At 55.7% G+C, this 20,009-nt stretch overlaps 11 protein-coding genes across 11 annotated transcripts; 5 read left to right on the plus strand and 6 right to left on the minus strand.

Annotated features, from left to right (window-relative positions):
* Window positions 1-227: 227 nt before the first annotated feature.
* On the plus strand, window positions 228-2,085 carry J3D65DRAFT_663427 (uncharacterized protein; the record flags this gene model as incomplete). Its single annotated transcript, XM_066802664.1, has 4 exons — window positions 228-1,225; window positions 1,278-1,478; window positions 1,527-1,673; window positions 1,707-2,085. The coding sequence occupies 4 exons, from the start codon at window positions 228-230 to the stop codon at window positions 2,083-2,085; spliced, it is 1,725 nt and encodes a 574-aa protein (XP_066659391.1).
* Window positions 2,086-2,285: 200 nt separating this feature from the next.
* On the plus strand, window positions 2,286-3,574 carry J3D65DRAFT_608684 (uncharacterized protein). Its single transcript, XM_066798606.1, has 2 exons — window positions 2,286-2,503; window positions 2,570-3,574. The coding sequence occupies exons 1-2, from the start codon at window positions 2,359-2,361 to the stop codon at window positions 3,439-3,441; spliced, it is 1,017 nt and encodes a 338-aa protein (XP_066659392.1). The 5' UTR covers window positions 2,286-2,358; the 3' UTR covers window positions 3,442-3,574.
* J3D65DRAFT_608686 (mitochondrial 54S ribosomal protein mL61) lies at window positions 3,481-4,461 on the minus strand. The gene is made up of 3 exons (XM_066798607.1): window positions 4,367-4,461; window positions 4,133-4,239; window positions 3,481-4,023 (listed from the first exon to the last, which is right to left on the minus strand). Exons 1-3 carry the CDS (start codon window positions 4,403-4,405, stop codon window positions 3,633-3,635), a joined length of 537 nt encoding a protein of 178 aa, XP_066659393.1. The 5' UTR covers window positions 4,406-4,461; the 3' UTR covers window positions 3,481-3,632.
* A 149-nt stretch (window positions 4,462-4,610) lies between these two features.
* On the minus strand, window positions 4,611-5,939 carry J3D65DRAFT_608689 (uncharacterized protein). Its single transcript, XM_066798608.1, has 3 exons — window positions 5,429-5,939; window positions 4,976-5,373; window positions 4,611-4,927 (listed from the first exon to the last, which is right to left on the minus strand). Exons 1-3 carry the CDS (start codon window positions 5,756-5,758, stop codon window positions 4,870-4,872), a joined length of 786 nt encoding a protein of 261 aa, XP_066659394.1. The 5' UTR covers window positions 5,759-5,939; the 3' UTR covers window positions 4,611-4,869.
* A 9-nt stretch (window positions 5,940-5,948) lies between these two features.
* J3D65DRAFT_608691 (uncharacterized protein) lies at window positions 5,949-7,632 on the plus strand. The gene is made up of 3 exons (XM_066798609.1): window positions 5,949-6,317; window positions 6,362-6,638; window positions 6,685-7,632. The coding sequence occupies exons 1-3, from the start codon at window positions 6,029-6,031 to the stop codon at window positions 7,352-7,354; spliced, it is 1,236 nt and encodes a 411-aa protein (XP_066659395.1). The 5' UTR covers window positions 5,949-6,028; the 3' UTR covers window positions 7,355-7,632.
* Window positions 7,450-11,407, minus strand: J3D65DRAFT_563121 (vacuolar sorting protein 39 domain 2-domain-containing protein). The gene is made up of 5 exons (XM_066797589.1): window positions 11,199-11,407; window positions 9,625-11,148; window positions 8,692-9,576; window positions 8,537-8,645; window positions 7,450-8,491 (listed from the first exon to the last, which is right to left on the minus strand). Exons 1-5 carry the CDS (start codon window positions 11,278-11,280, stop codon window positions 7,747-7,749), a joined length of 3,345 nt encoding a protein of 1,114 aa, XP_066659396.1. The 5' UTR covers window positions 11,281-11,407; the 3' UTR covers window positions 7,450-7,746.
* Window positions 11,408-12,528: 1,121 nt separating this feature from the next.
* On the plus strand, window positions 12,529-13,710 carry J3D65DRAFT_8024 (Glyoxalase/Bleomycin resistance protein/Dihydroxybiphenyl dioxygenase). Its single transcript, XM_066804201.1, has 2 exons — window positions 12,529-12,613; window positions 12,690-13,710. The coding sequence occupies exon 2, from the start codon at window positions 12,767-12,769 to the stop codon at window positions 13,385-13,387; it is 621 nt and encodes a 206-aa protein (XP_066659397.1). The 5' UTR covers window positions 12,529-12,613; window positions 12,690-12,766; the 3' UTR covers window positions 13,388-13,710.
* J3D65DRAFT_7971 (uncharacterized protein) lies at window positions 13,532-15,588 on the minus strand. The gene is made up of 2 exons (XM_066804200.1): window positions 14,160-15,588; window positions 13,532-14,098 (listed from the first exon to the last, which is right to left on the minus strand). Exons 1-2 carry the CDS (start codon window positions 15,243-15,245, stop codon window positions 13,676-13,678), a joined length of 1,509 nt encoding a protein of 502 aa, XP_066659398.1. The 5' UTR covers window positions 15,246-15,588; the 3' UTR covers window positions 13,532-13,675.
* Window positions 15,589-15,904: 316 nt separating this feature from the next.
* On the minus strand, window positions 15,905-16,514 carry J3D65DRAFT_598827 (uncharacterized protein; the record flags this gene model as incomplete). The annotated part of the gene is made up of 2 exons (XM_066797866.1): window positions 15,905-16,201; window positions 16,254-16,514. 2 exons carry the CDS (start codon window positions 16,512-16,514, stop codon window positions 15,905-15,907), a joined length of 558 nt encoding a protein of 185 aa, XP_066659399.1.
* A 509-nt stretch (window positions 16,515-17,023) lies between these two features.
* On the minus strand, window positions 17,024-17,857 carry J3D65DRAFT_663436 (3-oxoacyl-reductase; the record flags this gene model as incomplete). The annotated part of the gene is made up of 3 exons (XM_066802665.1): window positions 17,024-17,484; window positions 17,545-17,704; window positions 17,762-17,857. 3 exons carry the CDS (start codon window positions 17,855-17,857, stop codon window positions 17,024-17,026), a joined length of 717 nt encoding a protein of 238 aa, XP_066659400.1.
* A 193-nt stretch (window positions 17,858-18,050) lies between these two features.
* Window positions 18,051-19,898, plus strand: J3D65DRAFT_654453 (uncharacterized protein). Its single transcript, XM_066802477.1, has one exon. The coding sequence runs from the start codon at window positions 18,369-18,371 to the stop codon at window positions 19,692-19,694; it is 1,326 nt and encodes a 441-aa protein (XP_066659401.1). The 5' UTR covers window positions 18,051-18,368; the 3' UTR covers window positions 19,695-19,898.
* The last annotated feature ends 111 nt before the right edge of the window (window positions 19,899-20,009 follow it).

A 20,009-nucleotide genomic window follows, 5' to 3' on the forward strand; every position in this document is an offset into this window, starting at 1 on the left:
AGGGTACTGATAAAGGCCCGTTGGTGGTCGCGGAAGGCTGATCGCAAAGAAAGATCGTCGGACATCTTTGGGGGCCAAACACGAGGGTCGTGCATTTCCAATGTATTATAGTCATTTAGCCCGTTGCCTGATTGCGGGGAGACTGTTGTTCGAATTTCTCCAGTCTGCCTCGCTCGGATAACCCTTTTCTGGAGTTTGGCGTCGCGCCAGCATCCCACTTCACGAACATGGCGAGGGCTACCTGGTCCCGCTCCTGGACGATCCGGACGATTGTGTTCTTGCTTTCCACGTTCCAAACAGGAGTTGCAAAAGGCTCGCCTGCTGCCGAACATCTCCCTAGTGCAGCTGTCAAGACTCCTTCGCGACGACAAGTCTCCAATCCAGCCACCTCGAACTTCATCCGGCGAGCGCTCCACTCTTCAGTCGTTGTGGGCAACCATCTCTTCATAGATGGTGGGGAGCTGACCCAGTTCATTGATGGCTACCTCGACACGCGAAGTTCAAGGGTGAATAACGTCACCATTTCCATCGACTTGAGCTCGGACTGGACCAACTCGAGCGTCGAAATAAAGGCCGTGGCCAAAGGAGATGCGCCTATCCTCACCTGGCCTGGACTCTGGCCCCATGGAAATGACAGTTTTTTTCTCTGGGCCGGCGGAGTGTCCGAAGTAGCAGTCAACATGAGCACTCCTGAGAAAGCGCTATGGAAGTTTACAGCCGACTCGACAGGAAATGGGACGTGGGCAAAGGTCGACCCAGGGGATCCCAGAGTGTTCAACCAGTTGACGAGACCGACAAACGGAGTTTGGGGCGCGTCGAATACTACGGGATATTACATTGGCGGATGGTCTTCCAGCGTTACGGATCCAGACGTGGATAGCACCGCCCAAGTTCCACTGACAGGCATGGTAACATACAACTGGGAGACGCAGACGTGGAACAACGTTTCATCGATCCCATACACCAGTCCCTATGGGACAGCTCTGGGCGGTCGAATGGTGTACGTCCCGACCTTTGGAGGCGAAGGTCTCCTGATGCCGATGGGCGGCCTTACATCGTCTTTGAGCAGCTGGTCCGATGATTCAGGGCTGCTTCAGATGAACAACCTTACCGTTTATGACACGGCCACGGGTGGATGGTATGCTCAACAGACCACCGGAGAAGCCCCAGGAAAACGAGACCGATTTTGTATTGTTGGTGCTCAGGGGGCAGATTCTTACGAGATGTAAGTTGAGATGCGAAATTAGCAGTAACTTCGTAGTGCCTGACTCTTGCAGATTCTTGTATGGCGGCTGGGACGCAAGTCTCCAAATAGCCTACGACGACATTTATATTTTGTCTCTCCCAGCATTCAGGTGGTTCAGGATATCATCAGAAACGACTGGCACACCAAGGTCTTACCAAACCTGCCACACGGTCGCCAGCCAGATGATCGTTGTTGGAGGAGTTGATTTTTCCTTGGGTATTCCAGGGGATTGGTACGCAAAATGAAGGAGTCCATGCTTTTGGAGACTGACGTATTTCAGGCAAGATCCAGATCCATGGGACAATGGACTTGGTGTATTCGACTTGAACGACCTTGAATGGAAGACCTCATACAATGCCAGCGCAGTCGCATACGAGACTCCCCAAGTGGTGAAAGACTGGTATAACAAAGGGCAAGTGCTGAAATCGTTTTGTCTGAAGAGAATCTGACTTTCTCGCAGAAGAGCCGCCAACGTCTCATGGGACAGCGACGGCGTCCAGAGCCTATTCTCATCAGCACTCACCGACTCCAGTGGAAGCAACGACACCGCTCAAAGCGGCTCTCAGAATTCATCCAGCCATGCTGGTGCCATCGCTGGTGGCGTCGTGGGTGGAGTCGCTGGAGTCGCTCTTCTTGCAGGGCTTGCGTTCTTCATGCTTCGACGCCGACGAAACTCTGGGAGTCTGCCTGCTCCGGTACAAGACAAGCAGACGGCTGAAAAAGATGCCGAAAATGTGTACAACGAGCTCCCAGACCGGCAGCCGGAGATGGGGGACTCGGAAGACATTGTACATGAGCTTCCGGACGAGCCAACGGCACGGAAGCCAGGGACGAGATGACGAGATTCAGAATCATGAAACTTGCTGATATGGTTGGAGGATGGATACCCCAGTTGATGAGGAATGGAGCCGCATAGATAAATCTGAAGACTTATTGAAAGACCGGAAGATGTGAGAAGCGGAAGATGTGGTGTAACGATACATGGGGAAAAATACGTAATTTTCCAAGCTTGACGTAGTCTGGACCCTGCCGGGATCAACCACCTTGCTCGAACTTTCCAACGCAACACCCCATCGAATCATCAACACCACTACACACTCGCCGCGTACACGATGGAGAGCCCAGAGGAGAGCCCAGCGCAACGGCAAGCGCGCTTGCGCCGCGAACGGCGGCAAGCAAAGATCAACTCGCAAGGCGCGTCACGACTGGAAGCAATCACGTCGCTGAGCGGACGGCCAGCGCCAGCTCCAGAAGAACGTAAGACTCCTTAACGCAGCTGAGAAGCTACAGGGACAGCGAGGCAAATCCAACTAACACCTACAGCTTCCTCCGACCCCTCCTCCAAACCAAGCGCTGCCCCACCCTCCATCTCCGCCTCCAGCACCTCGACAACAGTTGGCGGCGCCGCAGTCACACCCACGTCCTCTTCCGCCGAAACCGATGATCCGCCCGAAATCGACATTAGCCAGCACTACTACGCGCCCAGCCGACCAGCGCGCTCACTTACGCCCTCGACGCCCGCCTCGGGGCAGTTGACGCCCGGCACGCCGGATAATGGCAGCGGCAATCCCAACGACGATCCCATGATGCGGATGATGCAGCAAATGCTGCGCGGCGGAGGTCCGCCCGGCATGGACGGTGCTCCCGGTCCTGGCGGTGCTCCTGAGGGAGAGGACCCCATGCTCAAAATGCTGCAGCAGATGATGGGCGGAGGCGGCGGCATGCCCGGTATGCCCGGTATGCCCGGCGCACCTGGAGCACCGCAGCAAGAAGAAAGCAGCAGCAACGCGGCGTACGTGTGGCGCATAGTACATGCGCTCATGTCGTTCAGTCTGGCCATCTACATTGCCCTGGGTAGCGCGTTTGATGGCACCAAGGTGACCCGAGAACACGGACAGTCATCTTTCGATGGTGTCGTTGAAATCGGCGGCGTCAACATCGGACAGCGGCTGTTTTGGATGTTTGCAACTGTCGAGGTGGTGCTGCAGAGCACTCGGTTCTTCGTTGAAAAGGGACAGTTGCAACAGGGTGGGTTGATGGGGACGCTGTCTACCATACTTCCCGAGCCGTATGCGGGATATGTGAGGATGGCTGGAAGATACAGCGTCATATACACCACGGTCGTAGCAGACGCCATGGTTGTAGTGTTTGTTCTGGGAGCTGTGGCATGGTGGAAGGGGCTGGTAGCAAATTGACGGAGGGGCAGAATGATGTAAAAGATCAAGACATGGGAAGTGGTCTCCAAAATGAATGCAATGATACACGAGCTCTACGACGTCAGTCTGGATCAACGCACTTTTCCAGACGAACTAACCATAAGTCTGCAAGAAAATCCTTTTTCAATGCGCCGCACATGCCCTTATCCCAAAAAGACCTCTACAATTCTCTACGCACCCTGCTCGGCCTGCATCACAGCAGCCGTCTGCTGCTTCGCCGCCTCCAGCAACTCCTTCTCCCTCTTCAACTTGGCATTGACAGCGAGCTGCGCCTCCCTCACCACCCGACTATGCTCATTCCTCTTGCGTATCTCCTCCGTTTCCTCGAGCTCGACCTCAGACGGGGCGATGGTCTGCGCGCGCACGACGTCGGCGAGCTGGCTCCAGATCTCGCTCTCGGGCTTGTACTTCATCTCGATGCGCGTGGGGTCGCGCTTGGCGCTGGGCGTGAAGGTGACGGTCATGAAGGCGGCTTCGTGGTTGGGCGCGTTGCGGTCCACCTTGATCGGCAGCCACGGGTTGCGGTATTTGATGCGCGGCAGGATTTCGCGGATGAATTTTCTGTGCAGAGAGCGGCGGCGTCAGTATGAGGTCGAGGTTTCGTTGCGGTTGAGTGGAGGCGCTCCGTGTGTTGGTGGTGGAGCGCCGCCGGTGGCTGCGCAGCACGTACTTGGGCCCTCGGTGGCCGCCGTCAATCTGGCGTGCCAGGCGCAGGCTTATTGACTGGACGTTCCGCGGGATGGTGGCAGATCCCGGTCCCATTCGTATCCATAGCAGCTACAACGAATGCGCGCGTGAGTTGTACGTTCTTTGCGGCGGAGGTCTTGTGGAGGTGTGCCTACTTGCTGTTGAGGTTGTGTTAGAGAGGGCAGTATGAGGTTGGCAGGCTGGCTGGATCGCTTACTTCCTTCAACTTGAACATGCGCTGTTGGATTGTCGGCATGGTGGGCGATTGGATTTGTAGACCTCACCAGCAATGCGGAGAGCTTGAACAATCACCGTTGGCCGCCGCTCGAGAATTGAGGTCGGGAATTTGGAACGCCGACATCTTATCGCTGATTATGTAATGTTGGCACCAATACGGAATAAATTACACAGTACTCTCGAGCTTCATCCAGTCGTGCTCGCCATCACGTCGAGAAAATTAGTTGGACTTTGAACTTTTTTTGGAATTGAACAAGTGCCGGACGCCGCATGCAGCCCGCTAACCTGAATCCTCCCAAGTCATTCCGCCGTAGAGTCTCATGACAATAACCGTGACATTATTTACAATGCAAGAAGCGGAGCTTTGCTTTCCCATTTCCAATACCAAAGACATCTTTCTCCCAATAGACCTACTTCACTGCCATTGATAAGACTGGTCTCTGCTGAACAAGGTATTCCGTGTGCTGCGCCAAACGCTATACCTTACTGCGCAGCGGGAGCGGCACCCGCGGGCCTGGCGGCAGGCTGGGCTCTGCGGCTCCTACAAAAAGTTAGCGTGTGGTGGAGTCATAGTCGATATACAACGTACATGAAGTTGCGGCTGATCATGGAAATGGCGACCATGGGGAGCCAGCTGGGCATCTTGGAGAAGGCCCAGAAAGCGTAAGCCACGGGGACTTCGACACCGAATTGAACCAAGAGACCATTGAAAGGGTGGAAGATGCCCTCGTACGGCTCAGTCTGCTCAAACTTCTTCTCGGTGTGCAGCTGCGTAATGTTCAAAGCAGTGGTGTTGACACGGTTGAGAGGAATGAAGCGAACAGCAGGAGCAGGCGCCGACTGGTCGGGGAGAGGAGCAGGGATTTGAATGTGGACAATGGACGGGGGAGAGGCCGCCCAAGTGTTGCAAAGAATATTGTCGATCTCGCAATCAATGACGCCGAGGTTGGGCGACTTTGGCGCCGCAGCGAGAACGGGGACGGATTTCTGCAGAGATGCGAGATTAGCACCTGGCCTTGGGATAGGGAACCTGTCAACATACATTCCATGCCTCAGTGGTGTTCCCACAGAGCCCAAAGCACGTCTTGTTGCCGCCCGTCACGTAGATCATCCATTCCTGGGGTCCCGCGGCGGCAGCTGAGGCGCTAGAGTTGATGGTCTGGCGCCAGTTCTCGAGCGTCAGGTTGGCAACAGCCTTCTCGGCAACCTTTGAGGCAGCAGCTTCGACGGGGGTGGCAGCGGCGGGGATGGCGGTCGAGACGTAGGACTGAGCCTGGTTGAACCAGCCCTTGACCTTATCAACGAGAGGTACCTGGTCCTCGGCGAGCGCAAGGGCGGGCAAAGCCACGAGGAGAGCGGAAGAGACGCGCATGGTGAAGTCGAGTCGGTGGTGAGGTGGGGACGGAGTGATGGAGCAAAGGGACGTATAAGTGTGACGATGCGGTAATCGTGCAGATGCAGGCGGGCGGACCAAGGGTTTTGTTCGAGGTCAGGTTGGTGAGTGACGCGGAGCCGCAACGGAGTGAACGGGGAGAACGTGGACTGGACCTGGAGTGGGTGAAGATGCCAGGTTGCCCGCAACCACGGGAACCTTGAATTGTGCGCGCGGGAAGCCTCGACTGTCTGCACGTGCACGCGTCTGATGAAACGAAACCGGTACATCACCACCTCACCTTTGTACCTTGCCCAGGAAACGCCGTCGCCCTCTCGACCATGGTGTCTGGCGCCGTTGAGCCGTCATGGCCTCGACTGCCCAACTGTTTCCTGTCCCTTTCGTGCTGTAGCAATGTCCTGCTTCGCCAATGACGGCAATCCATCCATTTTCGGCCCGGATAGCATCAATAAGCCCATGATGCATTTGACGCGTGCTTTCGCTCTCGCAGCATTCGTCACTGCTACTTCTGCTTCGCTGTTGGACAATAGAGCTCCGAGTAAGACTGTCAAAGCTCCAGTCGACCCGCGCTGACCATTCCAGACTCGACCTCGACCTCCTCAGCCACCGCATCCGTCCCCACAGTCACGCTCATCGAAACCAAAATCCGGGGCCAGCTGACGACCATTGAAGTCCCCTTGCCCACGGCCGTGGCATCAGCAAACGCAACCGGAACCAGTGCGGCTGCTTCCCCGACCAACAGCCTCGGCCTGGACCCAAGCAAAGACTTTCCCGTCTGCAATGACAGGAATGCAAAGCCCTTTTGCCTCCCGGCCAACAATTCAGACGTCTATTATTTTGAGACTTACTACGTGACCTGGTAGCTTCTTCCACTCTCATCCAATCCGCAATACTGATTTGACCAGGAACTCGGCGTATTTTCCATCCACCGCCAACGTGACCATCCTCCTCAACTGGACCAATGACACGCGCAAGCAAGCATGGCAGTCCGAGTCCATCGACAACCGCATCGGCGCGACCTCCGTCACCATGAAGAAAGAATGGCTGCAAGGCTACACCGCCTACAACCTGACCTTCTTTGCCCAAGTGTTCGACTCGGACACCGACACGACGGCCACCTACTACGACGGGCCCACCGTGCAACTCATCTCAAAGCCGCCGCACTACAAGTCTCCCGGGAAGACGACCAAAGCCCCGAACGGCCTGGGACTGAAGCTCGGCTTGCCCCTCTCTCTCGGCTTCTTCTGCGTCATGGTGTTTGGCCTGTTTTTCCTCATGCGCAAGCACCGCGCCATTGGGCTAGGCAACATCATGGGCCGTCGCAGGGGCTACGGTGGTGCCAAGTCGCGCGGTCAGCGCATGGGTTGGCGCAAGAGGGACGATATCTCGTTGCAGGAGAGCGAGCTGCTGGGCGTCGAACGTTATACGGATGATCCACCGCCCGCCCCGAGATCTTTGAGTGACATTGCCTGGAGTCGTTTGCGTGGGACATCGCCTGCGCATCCATCGAGGGATGAGATGGAGAGTGAAAGACTCTTTGCCGCTGATGAGGCTGAGGATGTACGAGAGGACTAGGACGGGGTGGATAACGAAATGGCCTGAAGGCCTGCATTTCATACCATCTTTGTCTAATGGATATAGAGCAGTTCGCATAGATTCGAGAGCAGACCGGGACGAGGAAGAAGAAAAGGCTTGCTTTTAGTTCACAAGTAAGGTAGTTTTGACTTTTGAAGCTTCGAGCGTATTCATTCGGGATTGTGTAATGTCTGTCGTAGACACTGATGGTCCAACTCAGTGTCGCTTTCAAACAACTACGCTTCGTGCGCAATGCCCTAATGGCTTCATTAATTGCATCAGCCAACAATGCTGTACAGCACGAGCAGACGCAGAATGGGTATTCAAAAGTAGCAGTCCGTCCCCTCTTCCATTCCCTCACTCGTACATCATAAACAGGCCATCTCCAACCACTATCCAGCCCATGTGTCCCACCTCTGAACGCCTATCTTCGGCTCCGGGCTCGCGGGCGTTGGACTCTTGCCCCGCCGCAACGCGGCCATGCCGGCCCCGAGACCAGTCCAGCCGTCCGGACTAGCGCTCCCCACGACGCCAGCAGCAGCCCTCGAGGTGCCCCAACTGCTCGCCGCAGGTGATCCGACAGCAGCTTGCATGCCGCGTGTGAAGCAGCCGTAGTGAACGACCACGTCGTCCGGGTAGACGCGGATGGCGCTGTTGCCGAAGCGCTTGCCGCAGACGCTGCAGTGGCGGTCCTCGCCCACGACGACGCGCCGGTTGCGCCCGCCGACGCGGTCGACCGAGCCCGTGCCTAGCAGCAGGTCTTTTTCGACCGATAGCTTCTCGACGGCGCGAAGCTGCGCGACTATGCGTTCAGAGTTGCGCACGCTGTTGGCGCTGCGGATGCGGCCGCGGAAGTAGGATTCGAGGTCGGCGATTGGTAAAGATGGCGGGATTAGATCAAGAGTGGATGAGGCTGGGAGGCGAGCACCGTGTTTGGAGAGTAAAGAAAGGGCGGGCTCAAAGTTGGGCGTATGTGGCGATGGGGGAGTGAGGTATAGCGAGAGCAGAGTATGATAGATGGACGGCTCGGCGTCCTCAGGGTCTTGGTGGAGAAATGCACTTGGCTTTCCTGTGGTGCGTGAAATCTTTGCGGTGGATTGGGCTGTGATGGTTGAGAGGTAGACTTGATTGCAGTAACTGCGTCCAATTAGCCAAGTCCGAATAAAAGATGGACAAACGTACTCTTCCGCCTTGTCGTAGTCTTTCACTTGGAAGACATAGATCTGGAGAGCTTGCTTGTGTTGGCCCATCTTGCTCAGCACAATTGCCCTAGCCTCGAAGAAATGAGGTTCTGTCCGCTGTTAGCAATGACCAGATTAAACGATTCAAACACGTACCATCTTGGGGTAGTGCACGGAAGACCCGAGCTTTGTTGTACTGATTGCTGCTTCTGAGGAAGGACTCGACCTTTTCACACCACTTTTCATAGTACCCCTCCTTGTCGGTGATCTCTGGATCGCTACACTTCAACCGATCGAGGTACTCATCAATCAGCCTCTGATGAAACTCGGGCGTCTGATCGTTGAGCTCGTAGATGATGTGTTCCAGGTATCTGATAGCCAGATCGTGGTCAATCTTTTGAAGGAATTCCAGAACACGGTCTCGGGGAAGTGTTTCGGCATTTTCAGTATCGGCGAGGAAAATCTCCATTCCATTCTCAGGGTCTTCTCGGAGCGGCCATTCTGCGTATTCGAGGATGAGGTCAATCAAATCGGGTGGGAGCTGTTGCAGGTACGATATCGTCCTTTGAGGCCCTTGGAGCGCAACTGGTGCTTCTTCCTCTGCTTCGCCTTTTCCAAACTTTTGCAAAATCTCGAGAGCCTCATGATGCATCTTCTTCCCGTGCAGAAAATCAATCAAGTCTGTATATCTTCCACTCTCATATAGCTTCTCTCGTACAACGTTGGGTTCGCAAAAGTTGTCGAGTCGGAAGAGAGGGCCTGCCATTCCAGGGCGAGCAAACATGTAGGCGCGGAACAGTGTGGTATCTGTGATGCGCGCAACCTTGTGCAAGCGCCCTGCCCAGTCAATCTCTTCCTGTATATCTTCTGGGAGTAATATGAAGGGAGCAAAAGGTGGGCGATAATCTTCTGGTCGCTCATCCTTGGGAGGCAATGGAGTTTTGAGGGTCCCGTCGTAGTTGATGAATTTTTGAAGTTGCGCTCGGGTCTGCGCCAGGAATCCAAAAAGAGCCGTGACTGCCAGTGTCAAGTCCTTCCCTTCTACATAAAGGTTAGTGTGAACATCTAATCGATGAGTGCAATCCTTACGCAGGGGTTTCTCTTGGCCATCAGTGTGGCGGTCAGAAGCCTTTTTGCCCCTGACACTCGCAATGTCACTGTCGACCTTGACAGAGCGCACAGAAGCAGCGTCAGAGTCCTTTCTCTGTTCAGAGACCAGCCTTCCAAACATGGCTCTCGTGATGGAATTGGCATTTGGTGCATTCTTCTCAGCGGCCGCATTTTCCTCGTCCGCCTTGCCCTCTTCTTCATCCGTATCAGACTCACTTTCGCTCTCCTCGATTGATGACAATTCTCCAGCAATAAGCTTTGGGAAAAGCGCAATGACCTTTTCAGGTGGAGCAACAGCGTCGGAAAAGAGGTCCATGGCGTCCCGATATCGCCGCTGCTCAAAGAGATTCCGAGCCTTGCGGATTTGTACGTCCCTGATGCGCCCCTGCTTGTCCTTGAGGAGTGTGTCTTCGAGCATGTTTAGCAAGCTAATTGCTTCATCGAAGCGGTTTTGGGTGACAAGCGCATCAATTTGAGCTTCGTAATGCAGGGCGCCCATTCGCCAGATGCACCGATCACTGGCCACCAAGAAACCCTTTCCGGCGTGCGCCAGGCTGATATTTGGCTGAGGGACGTGCATGAAGCTGGCGTTGGGAACATGCACAATTTGAAGGAGATTCAACGTGTCGGGATTCCGGACTTCGAGAGCACCTTTGGATGGATGTTGGAGGGCCAGCATGTACGGATAAGAGTAGCCCAAAGCTTCTGGGGCCGAGGTCCACGGGATTTGGCGCTTCTCCAGAGCCTTGCCGTCCGTGTCAATGAACAGACTGTTGACGTCCTTGGCAAGAAGCATTTCGCCGTCGCCTAGTTTGGTGGCCATTGGCTTTGGTACCCAGCTCCCCATTCCCATGTAGCCCATTCCTGATGACCCTACGGCCCCAAAACGAGCTCCCTGTTGACTGTTGACGTCGCTGAGCGCACCGGGCTTGACAATGTCTGCGACCTCTTGACTTTCAATGTCCACTAGAACAAAACCTGGGTCCATTCCCGCCACAATTTTTGTCCCGGTTGCCCATGTCAACGACTTGACAGCGGCTATCAACGTGAGCTCTGCCGTGTCGCCGGAGAGCTCCATGTCCTGCCATGACCATAGTATGATTCTCCTCTTGACAGCGACAGCAAGACGAGATACGATTGAAGGTATACCAGTCTCTGGATCTTTGACGATGTTGGATATGACAGCGAAGCATGTTGCACCCTTGGTCTTTTCCAGCCGTTCCTGCAGCTCGTATGTTTGTAGGTCGTGTATCGAGACGTAGTTGTCGCTCAGAGAGACGAGGATATTTGCTTCCTTGATTATGGAAAGCTGTTGGATCGGTCTGCGCGCAAATTTCTCGACCTCGCGCAAAAGATCTGCAGGTCGCTGTTTGGGTTTCGGCGCGGCATCCTCAGCGCCTTCGGTAGATTCTGTTGAGGTACTTGGCTCGGGCTCCTCGTTGACTTCGTTGATGCGGTAAATGCGCAGGATTCCCGTGTTGAGTCCTACTAGCAGCCTGTCGCCTGGGAATTGTTCAGTAAGAGCTCCGAATGAGCGGCGCTTGGTTGGTTACCATATGCGAGGATGGACTCGATGCGCGACTTGTCCCGCTGCTTGAGCTCGACAATGGGTCGAGCTGTGAAGGCGGACAGCATGGTCCCGCCTTCGACTTTGAGGAGCGTTCCTGCTCAGTCCATAAGAAGTGGTGGATGAAAGTTTGAAGCCAAAATCAAAACAGACTGCGCATCCAGAGAAGGCGTGCAAGGTAGCTCGTCGGTGACGATGATAGGTCTTGGGGATGCCGGTCGTTGCACGTGCACGTCATTGGCGAGCGTGGCCCGTGCGTCAGCTCCACGTTCATCCCTTCGCCTCTCTTCTCACAAACCTCTCATTCGCACAACGCGAGGTCGATACGCCTGTGGTTTCTCCCGGATCACTCTCATCAGCCAACACATTGTCGACCTTTGAGACTGGGCATATTGACGCAATGCGCACTCGGGATAGGTCACAAAAATCCCGTGGATCCCACGAACATCGATAATTTGCGGACAATCTCCCATCACACCTAGTCCGTGTTCGTCCCCGGTACTGACAGAGTCATTGAGCTTTTCTCAATTCACAGTCTCCCGGCGATGACAACATTTTTCCCGCCTGTTCAGAGCATCAGTTGAATAGTGCAGCCCCCGAACTCATCAGGACTTGCTTGCTCAGCCTCTTGCCATTTTCCTGGAATTTAAGTTGCTGACCCTTGAAGCATCCACTCCTGCCATTCCCACAAAAGTCAAATCAGCCTCACACTGGCCGAAATCGCCAGCTGAGCGCCTCAGGTCCATGCCCAATCGACGATGTAAACAAAGCTCCTACGTTCGAAGTTGCTCAACCCATTGCCGCTTTGGTTAAGGTTCAGCATGGGTAAAGGCAACAATGATGTAAACAAACCTCCTACGTCTGAAGTTGGTTGTGTGTCATGCGAGTCTCCTTTTTCAATTCCTCTGCAGCCGGGCTTTGTCATCTTTGTCTGCCTTCTCTTTTCTCCTCTCCTGTATTCTGCTCCTCTGCATTCTTCAAAAAATTTCGACGTCAATTGGTCAGCAATCCGGTCTACCTTCATGATGCATCACGCGAACCTTTGCGGCGCACATTACGAACCACAGCGAGTCCGACAAAGCCGTTCCTCGGATCAGACCAGTGCGAAGATGCGAACGGGTTGGTCAGCTAGTTCCAGCCAACTATCATCATAGCGTGAAGCTACCAAGGAAAGAGTTTGGATGCGGTTCATTCCACGCAGCTAGCCGACCCTAGCGCACGGCGATCAGCTTAGCTGCATGGCAGAAGTGAACAAGTGAGACGGATGCTCCACGACCAGCACCTTTTCCCCGCACACTTTTTGCTCCACCAGTTCGTCAGCGGAACTGTGCAAATCCGACGAGTGCAACGCGGCCGAGTTCCGTCCTCCAAAAAGGCGGATCTCGGAGCAATCCTGGCCCAGTATGTCATATATCCTGCTCAGCCCAGTGGCTGACAATTGACACTTCCAAGTCTTTGGTCCCTTACTTAAATTGAGATTCTCGCTTCTGGATCATCATCTCTGAATTCATCACTTGGTAATACCACCATTGAAGACCTAAAGCCAAACTCAAGATGTCTGCCACCGAAGCCACGACCACGACAACAACCAAAACCGTCACCTCTTTCACCACCATCCCAGAGGTCCCTCCCCCAGCGGCCCTTGCCCACTTCGTCCTTCAAACCACGACGGCCAACTTCCCCGCCATGGTCCATTTCTACAAGACGATGCTCTCAGCACATCAAACATTCGGGACAGAAAAAGCAGCCTTCCTGACCTGGGACGACGAGCACCACCGTCTGGGCATCTTTGCCTCTTCTGACGTCTCCCCACGTTCACCCAAAACGACCGGGCTTCGTCACGTTGCCTTTAGCTACAACACGCTCGCCGACCTGGTGGCCGGGTACAAGGGGCGCAAGGCCGCCGGCTTCGAACCAGCCTGGTGCGTCGATCATGGCATGTCGACCAGCATGTACTATGAAGACCCGGATGGCAATCGCATCGAGTGCCAGGTGGACAACATGAGCAAGCTGGAGGCAATGCAGTTCATGGAGAGCGAGTCGTTCAGCAAGAATCCGGTCGGCGTGGATTATGATCCTGAAGAGCTGGTCAAGCGATTCGAAAGCGGCGAGGAGTGGGTTGGTTTTGCGGAGAAGGCGGCGCGGGGAGAGAGGGAAATCAACCTTGCCAGGTAAATGGGTCTTCTCTGGCTTGCTTCAACAGTTAGATGGTTGAGGCGACTGCATCTGCGCCTTGAACCCGTCGACACAGCGTTTGGTCATCGCTTTTTTCATCTCCAGTTTCTGACATTCCGAACTTTGCAAAACCTCGATTCAACAAGCGCAATGGGTAGTCATCTACAAGAGCAAAGCAAAACAGCACGAATCAAGCAGTCTGGCCTTGGCCTGCCTCCTTCTGGCCTTCCATCTTGTCCAACTCTGTCTGCGTTTTCGCCATGTCCTCCTCCGACGGCATGTTGACAATCATGAGATACACGACGTCCTACAACAAGAAAAGCAGTCAGCAACAATCTCCTCTTCGGTGGAAAAACGACGTACCTGTCTCAACGCCTTCTTGACAGAGCCAATCAGCCCAACGCGTCTGGGCGGCGGCCTGCGCGCACGCGACCCCGAAGCCGCCCTACTCCTGCCCACAGGCCTTCCGTTTGCAGCCGGGCGAGGCGCCGGGCTGGTCGATTTGGCAGCTGGGGCTTCTCCATTAGTATCGCGAGTCTTGTTCTTGTTGTACAAGTCGATGCCCCTGCGAATCAACCCACGGTGTTGGATGCGGCCGCCCGAGATCAACGTGATGAGGCCGCCCTGGTAGGCAGGGTGCGTGGGGTCACTGAGGGCCGACGCAAACTGCGGGTCCTTTGGCAGAAGCGTCGAGTCGGGGTTTTCCTGCAACTGTGCGGGAGGTGAGTGTGCTGTCCGAGAAAGGGGTCAAGGTGGGTGTGGCGCAACTTACAAACACGGCCTGCGCCCGCCTGTCGTAGTACTCCTGGACGAACTTGGAGCCCCTCCTCACCTTGTCCTTGACGTCCTGCTTCTCCTGCGTCTGGCCCTCAGCCGCCGCGTCGTCCAGCGCCGGGAACACCAGCTCCGCCGCCTCGGGCAGCTCCGCCTCGCCGTACGTCTTGCCGCTCGTGAAGCGGAACTTGCGGCCAAAGTCCTTGGTCTTGGAGCCCGAAGCCTGCCCATACTTCATGATGGCCGCATTGATGTCCAAGGGCTGTGCCGCAATAGGCCGTTCCGTGTCGCTCTTGAACGACACGATCATGGCGTAGAGCCCGCGCGGCCGGAAAATGGCGTCGTTGGCACGGTCGAGGAAGTTGTTGGCGCTATAGCGCGTCTGGAGCATCACGGCTGGGACCATGGCGGCTTGGATGGCCGTGCACACCGCAGCCACTGTGATGTCAGGCACGAAGCCGGCAATGGTGGTCCCGACGAAAATGACGTTGAAGACGGGGTGGATCTGGCTCTCGCGATGAAAAGCCGACAGAAACGACATGAAAGACGCTTCGTCGATGCCAGCGGAGCTCAGCGAGGGAGCATATGCTCTGACGAAGCCGCGAGCCTTTTCGCGAGGACGGCGCTGGGGAAGAATCACAGGAAAAGGGAGTCGAGCCGCGCCGGGCTGTGCTGGCGGAGCTGATGCCAGGTTTTCGACAATGGTCTGAATGCGCTTGTTGGAGCTCTTTTGCGCCTCCTCGGTCTCCGCGTAGGCAGGTGGTTGCTCGTCCGCAGGCACTTCCTCCCACACCTCGTCTGCAGCGTCGTCCAGCTCCCAGACTTCCTCGTCTTCTTCGACGCGGTCTGGGATGATGACGTTGACCGGCTCGTCTTTTTCGCTCACTTCCTCTGCCGACACAGCTTGCCCGGTTGATTTGAGGTGCTCGGCTTCCTTTTCGGAGATTTCAATGACTTCTCCTGTCTCTTGGGGTGTCGAAGCCAGGGGTTGGGTGGATCCATTCGTTCTGTTCGCTCTGCGGTGAGCCATTGCCTCGTTGGCGAGGCCAACACCGTTGCTGATAAGCTTGACTAGGAGAGGCATTGTTGTTTGAATGAGATAGAGAGGTCGCTTTCTGCGGGGCGAGGCTCGAGCTATTTCTACCTCCTTATATTATGTCAAGCAGAGCTCCAGAGGCGCAAGCTGAGCTCGAGCTGCCAGCTGCTTTGGGGCTAGTCCACTATGGCCTCTCATAATTTCGGGGTTACCTCACGTCAGCGCGCGACAGCTGCCAATCAGGAGATGGATTCCAAAATTGGGGCCGGAGCTCTTTGGCGTCTACCACGGATTTTTGACAGCCCAGAGGCTGGACCCTGCGATGCAGCGCACATGGAAAATGCCGTTTCAGAGAGGCTGTCCAGCTCCAAGGTACGTGTGGTGGACAGTCACGCGCCTTGAAGTTTGTCGGTCCATGTTTGAGCCATGTGGTCGCGGTGTCGCGGCTCCCAAGGTTGACTTTGGCGCCCTGTGAGCAGATGATTGTCGCTGGATCGAGGGGGCCTTCTAGACCCTAGCGTAGACCCCTTGAAAACACTCAAAATGACGAGAGCTGGCTGCAACTCTTCAGCGAGAATTGGGAACACAGCGCGGAGAGCCGGAGAGAACTGAATCCGTATTGTCAAAAACTTTCGATTCCAGTTCAATCAGGCTGAGAAGAAAAGGAATGGGCTTCTCCCATGTGTGTGTGATCTAACTCTTTCTCATCAGGCGCTTTTCCGTGCCGGCCGACACATGGTCAAAATTGCAAAGTCGTGTGCCATACCCCAAGTACCCGCAGGCACTATTCTTCTCTCAGTCTCTTCAAAGCCTTTGCGTTTCCAATACGGAGCCGCACGAGTTTCTCCGCACAGCAGCCACAGTCGAATATTCTTCGAGTCTGGGTTGGCGCTCCTTTGCGACACAACCACCTCTTCGACCGCGGCACAGCTCGCTTCCGCCAGCCCGTTTTGGCGCCATTCTGGCGGGCAAGCGACAGTTGAAAGTTCGAAATCGTCGGTGTCCTTCAGGGCTCAGTTTCTCGTTGCGTTGGCGGGCTCGAGAGCGTCGGCTTACCATGCTGTCTCCTTTCCAAGGGATTAACGAAGCAGTGGCAACTGGCACGCCTTCAATGAAGAGGACAGCGCATGTTCCGCTGCCCAATCGCGCAAGCATTTCTGCAGCATCATCGAACCGGAATCCTTCGGTCTTCGCCTGACCTTTTGGGGGGTGGGAATAAGACCTGTTGACGAGATCAAGGAGCTCGGCCAGGAAAGCCGGATCATTGATCAAATCTTGCGCGTTGAAAAACTTGACATCGTGCGTCGCAACCGTCATCGTTAGAAGTGTTCTAGGGCAAAGTCGCTGTGGTTTGATGAAGCTTGGTTTCAGTGACAGGGAATCCTCGGTAAGCAAGGTACGTACGGAATAATAGAAAACGTAAGGAACATTCAGACTCAGGAAGCGTGAACCGCGTCGCAGACTTCTGCGGTTTCATCAGTACTTATATTGGACCCGAACAAGGGTTGAGACGGGACATCAAAATAAGAGTCATAGATTAGGGTCAATGCTTCGCTTGGGTCCGAAATGCAAAGATAAGCAGAGTTAGAAAGAATCCTCCGCACCCCCTGCATGCAGACTCGTGAAAGTTGACCATAAGCCGACTTATCAACTCAAAGAAGCCACGTCTGTGTTCTAGTAAACTACTCTTCGCCCAATCGAGCTCCGGATCTTGAATGATTCCACAACGGTCTATATATTACAACAATGGCATATCAACGCCATTTCATAGTCTGCTCATGCAAACCCGGGGATCTTAAGCAGACCACAAGTAAAACGACATACCTTCACCAAGGCAACTCTTGACCTTCTCGATGCCAGAATTTCCCCGTCTCTTCAATCTTTTTGCTCATAAACACCTTGAACAGCTTTTGCGCTGCCTCATCCGGATTCACAGCATCTCTCAACTGTTCAGAAGTCTGGGGGACGAGGCCGGTTCGCACGATGCCTGGGTGGAGAATGGCGACGACCACACCCTTATCCTGGAGGTCGACGGCCATGCTCTTGCCAATGCTATTCAGCGCTGCTTTTGACGAGCGGTACGCATAAGTGCCACCGCTCGTATTGTCGGCAATGCTACCCATGCGACTCGACATGAGGCCAATGCGGGGATTCTTGGACTTGAGCAGGTTGGGCAGCAGGGCCTGGGTGAGGAGCAGCGGACCAAAGGTGTTGACGGAGAAGACGGAGAGGAGGGAATGGTGGTCGACGGTGGTCAGGGAGTCGCGCTCCTTGGGGGCAATGACACCTGGGCGGCAGCCGAGTAAGCATTCGCGACAGGCCATTCCGGAGGGAGCTGGGAATATACCGGCAATGTGGAGAAGCAGGTCGAGTGGCCCATCGCCGTAGCGGTTCTCCTTGAAGTTGGCGACGGCCTCGGGCGAGGACACGTCCAGGCGCGCTGTCCGGCAGCCCAGGCTCTTGAGGTTCTCTCCTTCGTAGATGTCTACGGCCATGACGTCGTAGCCCTGGGAAAGTTCGGTTCAGACTGCGCGACGCAGCGATGGAAAGGCGCATTCTCGTACCTGCTTGATCAGAACTTTGGCAAACTCGAAGCCAATGCCAGAGTTGGCGCCTGTGACCAGTGCCGTTGGCTGAATCAGGTTGGTTGGAGGGGGCATGTTGGGCAAGGCGGAAGACAACACCAGGACGACGACATGGTGCTGGCAGCCTCAGCAGCAATATAAGCCGCTGCCATATGTCTCCAGTCTCGTGGCGAGTCCGACAATGGTGGTTTCTTACAAATGTGTTGGTGCGGGGGCTGACGTTTTGACGTGGTAGCGGATCTGCGTCCGACAAGCAGGCATGCAGCCTCCAATCAATCTGCTTTCGTCATATTCGCCTTAAACAACCGCGGTTCTTTTTCGCCTTCTCCTGCCCGCCTGTTCACTAACTGCGCATGCCATCGGGAATAACACTGTCAACCACGCGGGCGTTCAAGAGCTTGGATGAGAAATAGGGCAGAGGCTGCAGCGCGCTACCGTAGCATCAAGGATTGCCCACGCAGGACGGAAGTTGACGACAACCTGACGCAACCTGGGGGCGCGTCGCCCAATCCAACCACCCACGCGAAAGAGGGTCTGTACACCAAGACCACCGCGCTCGTCGAGTACAGTCCTCGACCGGCTGGCCATGCGGCTCCTCGCCGCAGGCTTCAACGCCCACGGCCAGCTCTCGCCCAACGCAGGCCCGACCATTTCGACCTTTTCCGAAATCGCGCGCAGTCAGCCTGGCGAGCCCATCGAGGTCTGCTGGGCCGGGTGGTCCGATGTCGTGCTGCGGGTTGGGTCTCGAGGCCCTCGCTACTACTGGCGCGGGCACCAGGGAGAGCTCGAGCTGCGGGTGCTGGCAACCCAATCTCCTGACGGGGAAAACGGCGAACGCGACGCGGCGCCGCCGTCATTGCATTCCTTCTTCGGCACGCATGATGGATGTCGCGGCGCTGTAACGAGCGAGTCGAAGCTGTTTCTGTTTCCTGAAGGCTCGAAGCTGAGTGACGAATCAATGACAATGACATGTTCGGCAACGGACTTCAGATGCACACACGTCGCCGTCAACGGCGTCGGTAGAACCGTAGTCGCAATACCACCTCCTGACAAGCACACCAAAGCTTCTCCGACATCAACAACACTCTGGGAATTCAGCAGTCTGGACGACTTCATCGCCTTCGCACGCAACCCTTCCACCAACGTCCCCACGCCTCCCCAGCACCCATGCACATCACACACCATCTCCAAGTCCCCTCTCCGAGCTTTGCACGCCGGCCAGACATTCCACCTGGCGCACTCCGCATCGTCACTCGAGTCGTGGTCCACAGACCTGCGGCACGCCTCCTCCCTCGGCCGGCCCACAGACGAAACACCATGCACATCGCCCTCCCCCGTGACCGGCTTCTCCTCGACCAACGACGACGACGAGAGCACCGCTCCCGCAAAGGCAGCCACATGCGCCAACAGCCACCTCGCGGCCGCCCTGACGCGCGACGGCAGCGCGTACATCTGGGGCACGCACGGCGCGGCCGACCCGCTCGACGCAGACGCAGACGCAGACGCCGACGCCGACGCAGACAGCCGCCTCGCCCTCTTCGCCTCCGCCGAAGCCGACGGCTGGAGCCCGCCCGACGGCCCGCTCCCCGTAGCCATCGACGCGCTGCCGGACGAGCAGCTCGTCGACGTGGCGGTGGGCGCGGCGCACGTTGTCTTGCTCGATCGCACGCGCGGCGTGTGGGTTGCGGGGGGCAATGCGGAGGGGCAGTTGGGGGCGAGGTTTGTGGGGGAGGGGGCCGAAGGGAAGAGGGAAAGGGAGAGGGGGAGGCGGTTTTTGAGGGAGTTTCGGAGAGTCGATTTGGGTGATGGGGAGCGCGAGGGGAGGGTGAGGGTCAGGGTCGTGGCGTGTGGGTGGTATGCGACGTTCTTGCTGGTTGAGGATGTGGATGATGAGGTGGAGGTTGGCGTATGATATGGTGAGGTGTATGCGAGAAGTTGGGATTGGACGATGTGGGTGATTATTGAATGACTAGATATTCATCAATCACTGCATTGTAGCATTCTCAAATTACTGGTTGCAGGGCACTCAGTTCATGAGATATAGACGCACACAAATAGAACGGTGCAATGATCACAGCATCTGAGCAATCATAAAAGACATATTTCTGAATAAAAGGCTTGAATCTCAAGCAGACCACCTCTTCTCGCCCCCTGACAGAACAAAGAAAGTTCGAGTCAAACAATTGACAAAGGAAATCGTAAGTGAGTGTGGTTAGGACAAGGTCGC

Source organism: Phyllosticta citribraziliensis, assembly GCF_038025025.1.
Source record: "Phyllosticta citribraziliensis strain CPC 17464 chromosome Unknown J3D65scaffold_1, whole genome shotgun sequence".
In the NCBI taxonomy this organism is placed as follows: domain Eukaryota; kingdom Fungi; phylum Ascomycota; class Dothideomycetes; order Botryosphaeriales; family Phyllostictaceae; genus Phyllosticta; species Phyllosticta citribraziliensis.